Source organism: Numenius arquata, chromosome 8 (assembly GCF_964106895.1).
Source record: "Numenius arquata chromosome 8, bNumArq3.hap1.1, whole genome shotgun sequence".
Lineage (NCBI taxonomy): Eukaryota > Metazoa > Chordata > Aves > Charadriiformes > Scolopacidae > Numenius > Numenius arquata.
In genome coordinates this window covers 23479294-23491899 of record NC_133583.1, presented here as the reverse complement: position 1 = coordinate 23491899, position 12606 = coordinate 23479294, and the positions used below count along the sequence as shown (strand labels likewise).

General features: G+C 49.8%; 1 protein-coding gene across 1 annotated transcript in view; it reads left to right on the top strand.

The window, feature by feature from the left end:
• Positions 1–3290: 3290 nt before the first annotated feature.
• Positions 3291–12606, top strand: part of PHF2 (PHD finger protein 2) — an 88491-nt gene continuing 79175 nt past the window's right edge. Inside the window, exon 1 of the mRNA XM_074152680.1 lies at positions 3291–3781. Coding sequence (XP_074008781.1) covers positions 3684–3781 — 98 coding nt within the window. The 5' untranslated portion in view covers positions 3291–3683. The remainder of the gene's footprint in view (positions 3782–12606) is intronic.

Here is a 12606-nt window from a genome sequence, read left to right as displayed (position 1 = left end):
GAGATGACCCGCCCCCCTTGCTACAACCTCCTTTCAGGTAGCATAGAAGGACCTTGTATCTACTGCTGCAGAGGAAATCTATAGGAAGAACACTATAAAATGGTAAGAAAATCTGGGAAGTGCAAAAAATGATAGCAATCCTTCTTTCTGTGCTGATGACGCTGCCCGAGCCCTTTCTGAGCACCAGACCGGAGGTGGGACCTGAGTATTGTGAGCCATCACTCTTCACAGCAAAGGAGCAGCTCTTCTGAAGTGCCCACTTTGGGATGGCAATGAGTGAGTCTTTGGCTCCCAGGCCATTTAAATATTCCTGAAAAATCCTATCCTCTCCCGTGAGCACCAAGACAGGAGCAGATCTCTTCATGCGATGCAGCCCCTGGGCTCATAGTGCCGTGCCAGCTGATGTGCTCGCTGTGACCACCACACAGATGTTTTCTGGGTATCTGTTTGGGCCTAGGCTGCTGATCTTTTTCCAATTGCTTTAAAAATATGTACTAAAAACTCACTTCAAAATTTCAAGGAAGTTAACTCGGTGATCAAATGGTGTTTTGCTGAGGGAGGCATCTCAGTGCAGCTCCACCACACGCTCCGCCCTGCCCGGGAGCAGCCGAGCACCCTCCTTGCATAGCTTCTACATCAAAATACTCATGGAAAAGTCAGGACAATGAGACAGCCTCACCAATTAGTTTCTTTATCCGCTAATCCCAGGCAAAATGTTTGGCAAGATGTCCCTGAGCTGCCAGAGCAGGGCCACCGAGTCTCCCATAATTCATCTCCCGCAGTTGCAGTATCGGCACTGTCGGCTCTAGCAGCACAATTTAAGATAATCCAACTGACTTTCCAGAGGAAAGGAGTAAAAATACCGACACTGTGAGCACAGCTCTGCTGCCGGAGCTGCGTGCCGGATGATGACCACCAACCAAAGAACAGCTGAGGAGCCTTAAACTGCTCCAGCTCCATTTCCAGAGGAGCGTCTGGCTACACCCTCCTCGGGCCCAGCTGCCCTTTGGTGTGGTCACCAAAACCCCTGTGGCATTAGGAGGGTTTAGCTCACCAGCGGAGACATGCTGACACTAGAATTTCAGGCGGTGCTTTGGAAATAGGGCTCTTTCCATGAGGATGCTTGTGGGACCCGAGGGAAGGCCAAGAGGATATATTTTTTCATGATAGTAGGGGCTTTGTGTGAGCAAAGCCCATAAAACAGCTGGGAGGGGGAGATGAGCACAGAACGTGGTGTGGATGAGCTGCTGCACTTTGCGAGTGCGTCCATGCTCCTTAAAATAAATATATATGCTTGTTTTATAGTAACAAACACTGGCTTTAGGAAGGGAAGGTGGCAGTCCAGCTTGCGGTTGATGCATTCTAGGTGTGCAGAGGCACAAAACCCAATTTCCCTGTGACTGCCCTGTACCAAAGGGCATCAAAATCACCAGAAGCTCTGTTTAAACCCTGAGCTGAGAGGTGCTGGAAGATGCACTTGGCACTGACGAGCAGCGAACGGACTCTGTAAAGTGTGTGCAACTCCGGCGAGGGTTCCCAAGCCTCTCCTCCTCATCCTGCTTTACTCCCTAGACTTGCTCTTCTACTTTCTGGGTGAAGCTCCGAGCAATTAAATTCAAGATAGATCAATTTAAACTTAAAAGAGGTCTGATTTTTGGAGGGCAGATAGTTATGCCGCTCAGGACGATGAAGAAAATAGGCCCCTTTGTGCATCTCAAGACATTCAAAACATGTCATTCAAAACAACTGAGTCACAACTTAAAATGCAGGCCTATAATCTTCCCCCCGCATTACCACACCTTGAGCGATGTCAGAAATTTAATTTTGCTCTCATAAACATCCCTGGTGGACCAGAGCGTGCCATTTCTGACACTGGTTCAAAGGTAGCTCTGCATGAACACTGGCTGAAAGTCATTTCTGTGGCATGTAAATTCAGTGGGCAAGGCAAGTAGTTTTGACAGTCTCTCTTCAGTTGTCCAAAACAGGTACTGCCTATACCAACGATGGCCACCTCTTTGGAGAAAAACTTAGAATTGAAGTAATTTGGCCCCTTGAATTTCCCTTGTCCTCCACAGGTGATTTCTGAGCATTTTTGCAGACCAATGAAAAAAGGCAGAGAAGTGTCAACTTTCTTTTTTTTCTCTGAGATAAACGGAAGATTTCTCCCCCCTCAGATGAGATGGACTCAGGACGCTGAATCCATCGTAACTGGAATTAAAATCACATCTCCGTCGGGACTCCCTTGGTGAGTACTTTGTAGGAAGCTCTCACGCTTCTCAGGGAAGCGTGCCAGTGGCCATCGAATGCTCTCAGGACACGGATCCCCCCAAGATACCCCACAATATGATCGTTTTAACCACCTGAAGAGCTTTTCAGGGTCCTGGAATTGAGGGGGACAGAGCTGCTGCATCCTCAACCTCGGTATGGACTCCAGGGTTCTTCTTTTCCTTTTGCCACCATTGACCCATCTCCGAGAGGAAGTTGGTGTCTGTGAGTATGTGTGGTCCTGGGCGTTTTGTGCCTAAGTGACCCTTCACAGCACCTACCCAGCACCCTCCCACCTTGATTTGGTCCTTCATAGGCAGGGGGTTGAAACCACATGTTCTTTAAGGTCCCTTCCAACTCTAACCAATCCACGATTCTATGATTTTCACCTCTTTGGTGTAACAGCCCTACTTGCAACGGCGCAAGGGCTGCCATGGGCAGAGGTGGGTAACTTCAGACCCAGTAATAAAATTCCACCAACTAAAAAGAAGGTAATTTTTTTTTTCTTTCTTAATGTAAATCAACACCCGTGTGTGTTTATAGGCCCTTACCCACCATGACCACCCGGACACCAGGGTGTTATTTCTGCTGGGAGGGCAGCACGATACTTAAGAGCTACTTTTAAGCCTGGCAGCTCTGCGGTGCCTTGTCATTAAAAGAGGAATTTTTGTGCCCCGCTCTCGCAGCCCCCCCGGGGAGCATCACGTTTGCGGGGAGAAAAGGGGTCCCCCCGCATCGCTCCCACCCCGGGCCGGGAGGGGGGTGGCAGAGCCGCTTTATTTAAAAAAAAACCTCCCTACTGGCAGCCAGGCGGTACCAAAAAACCACCCCGAAAAGATAAATATCGCCCCTCGCCCCCCGCCGGCCGCCCCGGCCCCGGCCCCGGCGGAGGAAATATTGCAATGCTGGGATCTGACGTAAGGAGAGGAGAAGGAAAGGGCTACATTTCGGAGTGTTTATGAACAGGCTCGGTACTGTACTGTCACCAGGGGGCACGCAATAGAATGCATTTCGCCAAACATTTTGAATAATAATCATTTAACAACAACAACAACAAAAAAAAAGCCCCAGTCCGGTCGGCGCTGGCGGAGCCGGAGGAGCCATGCAGCCAAACTTTGGGAAGCCCTTTATTATTTTCCTGACATTGCTCGCCCGCCCTTGAGGAGCCGTAATTGCATTATCTGATTTTTTTTTTTCTCCTTTTTTTTTTTTTTTCCTCCCCCCCCTTCTCTTCCCCCCCCCTTCTTTCTCCTCTCCCTTTCCCCCCCCCCCCCCCTCCCCGTCCCTCCTCGCCATCGCGAACCGGCGGGCGGGCGGGCGGGAGCAGCCGCCGGAGCGACCCCGCGGCAGGAGCCGCCGCCAGCCCCGCTCGCCCCGCTCGCCCCGCTCGGCCAGCCCTGTTGTGGAGGGAGCTAAACATGGCGACGGTGCCCGTCTATTGCATCTGTAGGCTGCCCTACGACGTAACCCGCTTCATGATCGAGTGCGATGCTTGCAAGGACTGGTTTCACGGCAGGTAACACAAAGAGATCGGGGCCTCTCCCCCCCCCCGGCTTTCGCCGCGGTCCCGCCGCCTTTCGCCTCCGTTTCCCTGGCGGGGAGCGGCGCTGCCGGAGCCGCCGCCGTGTGCAGTTTTCCAACAGGCCTTTTTGGAGAGGAGGAGGAGGAGGAGCCACTCTGCCCCCGTCTCCCGCTCGCTCGCAACCCGTTGTATTTTTTTGTGTGTGTGTGTGTGTGTGTTTTGTTTTGTAAATTTCGCTGGATTCCCCGCACAAAGCTTCCCCCCCCCCCTCCTCCCGGGGCCCCGGTGTCACCGGGCTGGGGGGGGGGGCCATTGTGCTTTGCTCGGGCAGGGAGGGAGGGAGGGAGGGAGGGGACGGCTCCCGCCGGCCGGCTGGGCGCTGGCAGGGCGGCGGGCTCTCCCGCCCGGCATGTTGCGCGCCCCCTCGGCCGCTCCCCGCAGCGGGACGGGGCCCGGGGCGGCGGGGGGACGAGCCGGCGCGGGGCCGGGGCGGGGGGGGGGGGCGCCGCGGCGGCGGCGGACGACGGGGCTCCGCCGCCCTGTCAGCGGGCTCCGGCGGCTGGCGCGGCGGGCAGGGCCGGCCTCCCGGCCGGGGAGAAGGGAAGGGGGATTCCGGGCACCCCCCCGCCCCGGCCCTCGGCGGCTCCCCGGGGCGGCGGGAGCGGGGAGGAGCGGGGCGGGGGGCGGCCGGGGTGTTTCCCGGCTGACAGGGCTGCCATCGCCGCGCCGGCCCTGCGGCTTAACCCTTGCGGGGCGGGCGGTGGGGAGCGCGGCCCGGCGCCCGCCCTGGCGGAGGGGAGGCGGGCGAGGGGAAGCCCCTCCGCGCCGGGAGTAGCGCCTGCCCCGAGGCGGGGAAGGCCGGGCGGGGGGAGACCCTGCTCGCCCAGAGCCCGCCCCTCGGCCCCGGGCAGGGCACCCCCGCCCCGCGGGAAGGCGGCCGCCGGGGACCCCCGCCGCGCCTCACGCCGGGCTGCGGGGCGGCCGCCCCTGACCACCCGCCCCCGGCCCGGCCCTGCTGCCGCCGCCGCCCCGGCGCCCGGGGCCTGTCGTAGCGGCGGCGGCCGCCGGGCGGGGGGGAAGCGGCGGGCGGCGGCGGGGGAAGAGGGGGAGGCTGAGCGGGGCGGGCCGGGGCGGAGGACTCCTCATTTCGGCTCGTTTCTCCCCAAAACCGCCCTGGCGGAGCGCCGGTGCGGCAGACAATGGGAGGGTGGCCGCGCTGGAGTTACGGCCCAACTTCAGGAGCGCGTATTGTTTTTTGCCTCCGCTGTGAGAAATGGGGAAGTTGGTGACTGGAGAGCCGAGAATGTTAAAATTCACAGAATTACCCGGAAGGCCGCTTCGGCGGCGTCCTGCGGGTCCCGGGGAGCCGCGGCGGGGAAGGGGCCGCCTCCCCAGCGCGGGGGACGGGGTTCCGCGAGGGGTCTGTGAGGAATCTCCGAGGCGTCTCTGAAGGGTCTTGGGGATGTCTGTGAGGGGACTCTGGGGGCTGTCAGCGACCCACCAGCCTTGTGCCACCCCCGGGGTTCACTCGGGTGGCCGAGACGGGGGTCCCGGGGGTGCCGCTGGCAGAGGAGGGCAGCCGTGCGGGCGGGCTTGAGGGCGACGGAGTGTTAACCGGCTTTGCAGCGATTCTCCATCAGTGCTAAAAGTGTGAAAAGTGAAATTAAAATCCGGTAAATCGCCTGGATGAGTTCTTTTTTTCTGACAGGTATTCAGTAAGGTTAAACTGTAACTCCCTTCATTTTAACCGTCTCCGATAATTGCCCCAAAGCAGCCGGTGGAGGAGGTGAAGGCAGGAGGCTCTGCCCGCTGCCCCTGCGCTTCGCAGGTGCCCAACTAGGCCCTGGTCAACCCAAAAACTTCCCCAAAACTAGCCCTGCACACAAAAAAAACCATAAAAAAACTCTGTGACGTTAGGGATGATGTTCCACCACTGATGTAAAAAGCTGTGTAGAAACATGAAGCAAAAATACTATTTCTGGTGCCAGTGTTGGCAGTGGACTCGAGGCTTAACGGCTGGGCGGTGGCCTGTGTTCATCAGGACTTGGGCACAGATGATGAGATGAGGCCGATTTAGAGGCTGGAGAGAAGCTTCAAGTGTTGGGCACTTGAAACTTGGAAGCCTGAGGAACATGAAAAAAATAAGATTTTCACGCAAAGAGGTGATTAGAGTGGATTCGTGAAAAGCGAAACAGCAGCAGGAATTAAGCTGCCTGCATATGGCGGTGAATTTTGATTAAAAGTGATGAAGAGAGGTTAGGTATATCTGATGCAGGAAATGATGGTTTTGTGGACAGTTTGGGGGCAATATCTCATGCGTGCACACAGAAAGGTATTGCATTTTGTGGTATGAAGGGACAGAAGCAAATTGCAGCTGTGTCACAGGGGTGCTGTACCCTTTTTGCTTCGCTCACGGTAACACCCAGAGGTGGGTTTTAAAGTAAAGAAAACTGAGGAGGAGGAGACTTCTTACCACGGCAGAACTAAGATAATTGTTTTGGAGAAGTATGTTGAGTGATTTAGTAGCAAACAGCGTATGTGCGTCTCTGTTTGCTTTTCTCTGAAGGAATAAATATTCAACAAACAACTAAAAATCAGGTTTCAGTTGTATAAAGTTGTCGGGTCCCTGTCCTAGACACTCCAAGCGCTGGTGGTGTTTACACAGGAACGGTGCTGCCACCGCAAATAAGCAAATGTGCAAAGCTGCATACTGTTAGGGAGGCTTGCCCAGCTTTTTAATCATTTAATCACACTTTTGTCTCTAACATGACGAACAGTGTGCATTTCAAAAAAAAAAAGTGTAATTTCTGTTTTGGTTTTGTAGAAGCAGATCAGGTGTTTTTGTCCTTCCTTTCTGAGGGTAGTTTCCAAATATTTAAAGAAATGTTTTTCATGGGTTTATTCACATAGCAGTCAGAGTGTCCCTCGCACCTGAGGCTGGGTGACATCCCTGGGGCAGCTTCAGCGGTTCCCATGGTAAATTCATAGGATACAAGTATCAAGCGCGTGTTAAACTTTCTTAGTGTTTAATAGGAAGAAAGAGTAAAGAATGTATCATCATATTAGCTGTGTTCCTTTCTTTCTGAAAGCTTTATGGGCCCCTCTGTTATGACTCCCTGTGTCACCCGTCACTCTTGGACACTGTGTAGGAGGTGTGTTGAGCTGTGGAGCCACCAGTACGTTCGCAGGATGCTGTTCGTGACGTCTTGTTAGATGAAGTTTCAATCATTTCTGTGCTTTCCCGAGCAGCTCGAGACAAGCAGCTTCAAGCCGTGTCTGGAGGGGATGGAGATGACCTTATAGGCAAAAGGAAAGTAGGGCTAAACCAGAGGGCTGACTCCCCTGTTTGTGAAGACTGTACCTTCTTGGGTATGGATGTCTGGTTGGATGAAATCCCTCACACCTCAGCTGCGTCTAGCCCTTTGCTTTGCTGTGCAAAGCCAGCCTTGGTGCTCCACGCGTTCCTGGCTCCTCCATCACTCCATCGCAGTACATCTGTGTGTGTCCTCACCTCATGGGTCTCCTACCCGACGAGGTGTCCTGGTGTTGTCTGATGTGCTACCAGCAGCGGGGCTGTGGGCAGTAAGCAACAGCCGTAGCTGTAACACCTGTTGGTACGGGAGATGGCTCTTTGGACACGGGGAAGGCAAGGAAAGGAGGAGGAGGAGGGAGCTGATGTGTGCGGATGGATGGAGAAGGTGAGAATCAGGTAGTCGCTCTGCTCCCTCACCTGGAGGCCTGGCCAGACGCATGGCTTCGTGGCTCTCTGTGCCCATACTGCGCAGGCTTGCTTTAGATGGTGGGGGACAAGGTGGTTCCCCGGCTTGGTGGAGCCGTTTGGCCAGAGCACGTTAGACCTGTGCTGCGTGAAGAGTGCTGCCTTACTCCTCTGCTCCCAGGTGATGGTGTTGGTCATGGTCTTGGAGGTTGTGCCTGGTTTAGGAGATTGCCTGTCTCAGGGACACCCTGTGTACCTGCGGCTGAGAGTAGGTTTGCTGACAGGTTGTGACTGCAAACCACTGAGGGCTCCAAGAAATCATATTTAACAACGGATCTCTAAGTATCTTGTCTATTTTGGGAGTGTTCCACAACCTAATATTCAAGGCAAGTCCTTTTGTACTAGTTTGTTCAACTAGAAATCCACACTGGGTTATTTATTATAGCTGTAGGTGAAGGATGGTAAATTATTTATTTTCGCTGCAGTGGATATTTTGTTATCACTTCTCTTAACATGCACCTGGTGTTGTAGGATGGCATCATACAATCGCTTGCTAAATAAAATAACAAGTATTTTTGTATTTATTTTTCTACCCCATGTATATTTTAACTTTGAACCATATTGCCTCAGGCATAGCTGGAGCAAATAACTTAGTAAAATTACAAAAGGTTTAGTTGTCTAAAGGTAGTTCATGCAGTTACCGTAGCAGCAGAAAATGGTGGGTATTAATCAAGGTGCCTCAATGCACAGAGCAAACTCTGTCCAGGTTAAGGAAAGCACTTGTCTGTTATATTGCAAAACTAAAAACCCTGTGTACAGGATGATTTTATTCTCCTTCTGGAGTGTTCATCGTTGTCCTTTTTTAAAATAGGCCTGGTTTTGCATGGCAGCATCTGGTTCCTCTCTTTTACATATGTTTATCACTTGCTGTGGCCAAATTTGGAAATTTGGGTAAAATTTTAAGCTGAGGATAATCCAAAAAACACGGAGCTGTTTGGCTTAGTGTTATCCCAGTGGAGGGAGCAATGGACGTTAATTGTACCGAGCACAGAATGATTTCCTTTAGCTCAGATGGGAACAAGGTATGTAAGTTTTTCCAATAACTAAATATTTAAGATTATTTCAAGTTTTCCTGAGGAGTTAGTCAACATTACAGCCTTGGTTATAGCGGGAGACTGACCAGAGCAGCTTTTATGAACGAGCCGTGCTAACACCTGTACCACAACGCTTTCCCCTATGGGGAAAAATTTTGCTATTCCAGCAAAAACAGAAAACCAAGTTGTTCAGAAATTATTTTATAGAGCCCATAAAGCATGCTAATTATTCTGGATAAAGTGTCAACATGGACACCTTAGTAGAATTTGTTTGCCTTAGAAGGAAGACAACCCAAACAAGCCAAAACACCTACTTCTTTTAAAGTTGATACCACGGAACATTAAAAAGTTTTGAACTTGAGATAAGAACTGTTAAAATTCTTCTTGTCTTCAGGCTGAAAGTGCTGTCCTTTTAATCTTCTTTAAGTAACGCAGCATTATTTATTCTGTAAATTGAAAGCTGTTCGGAGAACTTAAGCTTTTTCATTTCAAATCCATTTTACAACTTTTTAAAAATTAAAAAATTAAATGGGCAGGGCTGTACAGAGGCTGCACACTGTCCCGGTTCCCACGCTGGGTTTCTTGCCTCAGACTATTGTGTGAAATGATCAGCTGCCTCTGAAAGGATGAAATGTTATGGATATCAAGCACCATTTGTGTATAATTAAAAAAGAAGAATTTGAAAAGGAGTATGAATTGATGAATGCTCTTCAGCATGCCAAACCCTGGGCTCGACTGTGGCTGGTGAGCAGTTCTGCAAACACCCAGGTGCCTGTTCAGTTCAGGTGCTGGCTTTTCATCAGAAAAGTTAAAGCAATGTCATTTTTCAGGCAACAGAAAATCAGTTCTGCAGGCAAAGGAGAGTTGGTTACCTGGTGCTTTTTCCTTATTGCTGACTAGCTCTATAATAAAGAAAATGGATAAAAACATTGACAAAAAATTACCAAAGCAGTGAACTACGTATGGGGAGAAACTGGTGAAGAGAAAAAGCGTTCTAGAATCACTCTAAGGCTTTCTAAACCCCATTGTCTTTAGTATGACCTTAATATATTTTCTTCTTTCTGATCGATACACATTTTAGTATATATCGACACAGAAAACAACGGGTATTTTTCTAGCCTGGATGGTATCTTCTGCATGGCAGCCTGTAACAGTGCCAGCGTGGGCGTCAGCTGCAGGGCGGTTTGTGGGACTGCACGAGGACTCCTGGTAAATCCTTGGTGCCACTGCCTGGAGTTTAGAGTCAGCTTTGCTCTGCCATCCTGAACTTGGGGTACTCTTCTGAATGGCGATGTGGGCCCGTGCAAAGGCCACCCCGAGGCGTGCTCGGTGCTGAGCTCACCAGCCTCCAGCACAGCGTCCTTTCACTGCCAAAAGCTAATGGTATTGTTTTGCTCGCAGCTTTATTAGCAAAATTTCATTACACTTCAAAAATATATTCGGATGCTGGGTCACAGCAAATATCCCGCTGCTGGTGTTACACTCTGACTGCGATATTACTCTGATGAACAGAACTCCCACCAGCTAAATGGCAGTAACTTTCTAGTTGTAACGACTTACTTTCCTGCTTGTCAGAAATTTGTGTATCTAAAATATTTTGCAGTTCCTCAAAACATTTAACTAAATGTGATTTGTGACATTAAAAGTATCATTTAAAGGTGCACTCCAGCAGCACTAGAAGCTTTTCCGTGATACAGGTGAGCTAACTCCTTGAAATCAACTGGATTTTTTCATAGTAACCATTTTTCGTAGTAACCATGATGCTGGTTCCCAGCATCATATCTGTGGCTGGGAACACCATAACGTGAGTGTATATTAAAACCTCTTATACTCGCAAAGTGATATGAATAGTAATTCCTTTTAGATTTTTATTTGAAAAGGCTAAGCCTATGCACAGTCTATTTTAGGCCATTATGCACAATCTATTTTGGGATGTTACCTAGCTGTTTGTTACATCTCCATAGAGAATATATTGGCAATAACAAGGTTTTTAGCAAATTTCCCAAAGTCTCTCATGTGGACTCATTCCTGAGGGGTTTGCCCCCTGCTCTGGGTAGTGGCTGAGTAGCTCAGCCCCTTCTGAGGGACACTGGTGTCCCCAGGAGACCGTGCTCGCTGGGACCATGGTGTGGTGACAGCGACACCCACTTTGCCCCAGTGCTGGGTGCTCTCCAGAGCTGTAGGTCTCTAGTGGGATGTTCAGCAATTTTTAGTATTTTATCCAGTAGTTTTAGCTAGTAGTTGAGACAAGCAGAAAGGGAAAAAATATTATAATTTTAAAAACAAAAAATTTTTTAAATTTTGTATTTGCAATTGTTAATCTGATAATCCAGAACTATGTCAGGACAATTGGAGTTATGGTTGCCTTTATGTTTTTATTGCATTGCTTATGGATTTCATTGCATTTTCCTCTTAGCAAAAAATACTCCACGTTAACTTTCAAGGAGAGCGTTTTTCCTTAAAGTTTTCATCTGTCAGACTGAAAGGATGTAACAAGTGGAAAAAAAAAAGTGAGATATTTCTGCTAGGAGTCATTAGTTGTGATTTTTTGTTAAACCTCCTTTTCTGCTATTAACATCTCAATGGAAGGTGACGGAAATGTGAAAATTGGCAGGAGCACTGTTCCTGTGTCTTCTGTGCCATTCGTTGGTCTGGAAAAGCTGCATTTGATATGGCCAAACTATAATGATTTAAAAAAGCCCTGGTTAAGACATACCCGTTATTTTAAAAAAGATCTTCCTGGGCTCCTTTGTCCCAGTGACCCGTGTCTGCATGCCCTGTGGGCAGCAGAGTGATCTGGTTGACCAGATGATACCCTTGGTTTCTGTGGGATTTCACGTGGAGTACGACGGTGATCGTATGCCTTTGTGATTGCGTGTGTATAAAAATACCCTTGTTAACCGGGAGCCATGTGGTTGTGATTTACCCTTTGAGCTGGGACCTGTGCAGAACAGTGTCTCCTCGTACATGCCCGCGCTGGGCACTGCATAGCCCCTGCCCTGGGTGCCACCACAAAGACCCCAAATGGTTCTCATTATGTTTTGGGGTGAATGCAGAGTAACGGGGGAGCACGTGAAACAGGCAGTGATCGTTTTTCAGGAATACAATCCTGAATACAAGAAATATTTAATCCCTTCTGTTGAACATCTCACCAAAGTCTCCGGATCAGGGCAGGAGGGGGGAGGGAGAGGGCTTGGACTTCTGTTGCTGCTTGGCCTGTGTCAGAGCAAGGAGAGTGTCTCCTGGATCACCTTGCTATCCATTTGTGATTTTCTTTCTCTCCATTCGAGATCACTAAATACCCTTAAATACAATTGCAGCAGTTGCTAAGGAATGTAAAATTAGACTGTATCTACTGTACTTTTAATTTTTTTAGATAAACGTGCAGTTATTGGCTGGAATTAATTGGAAGCAGGACCACTTGAACATCTAGCTCCTTACAGACTACAGACTTCTATCCAAGAAGCATTACTTGTGGAATTAAAGAATGCTGTTGTGGTGAGGAATCCTGCTGGATACCTGAATGAATACTAATTGAGTATTTTTTCCACGGTCACTTCAGAAATCAAAGTCTCTGAAGTACCATCAAAACAGTAAGACCCAGAGGATGACCAGATGGCCTAAGGCAATTCCCACTGTGCGTAATCTAGCTAGAAAAGAAGTCTGTGGGCAACCTCTCTGCAGTCTCGGCTTGCGTGTTCCTGCCCATTTTGTATGAAACACTAAAGCTTGTACTCCACGTTTAGTTGCTGACTAGGGATTAATCATTCTAAAGACTTGACTAATTTCTGGTCTAGACACAAGGCCTCTCAGTTAAACTTTACTGTTGAAAGCCATAAAGATGGTAGAGCATGTTAGAGAACATCTGAGAAAGATGACACTGTCCCACACGACACCTTTGTCTCTAAATTGGAGAGACGTGGATTTGACGGATGGACCACTTGGGGGGTAACGAGTTGGCTGGATGGTTGCACTCAGTTGCTGTCAATGACTCAGTGTCCAAGTGT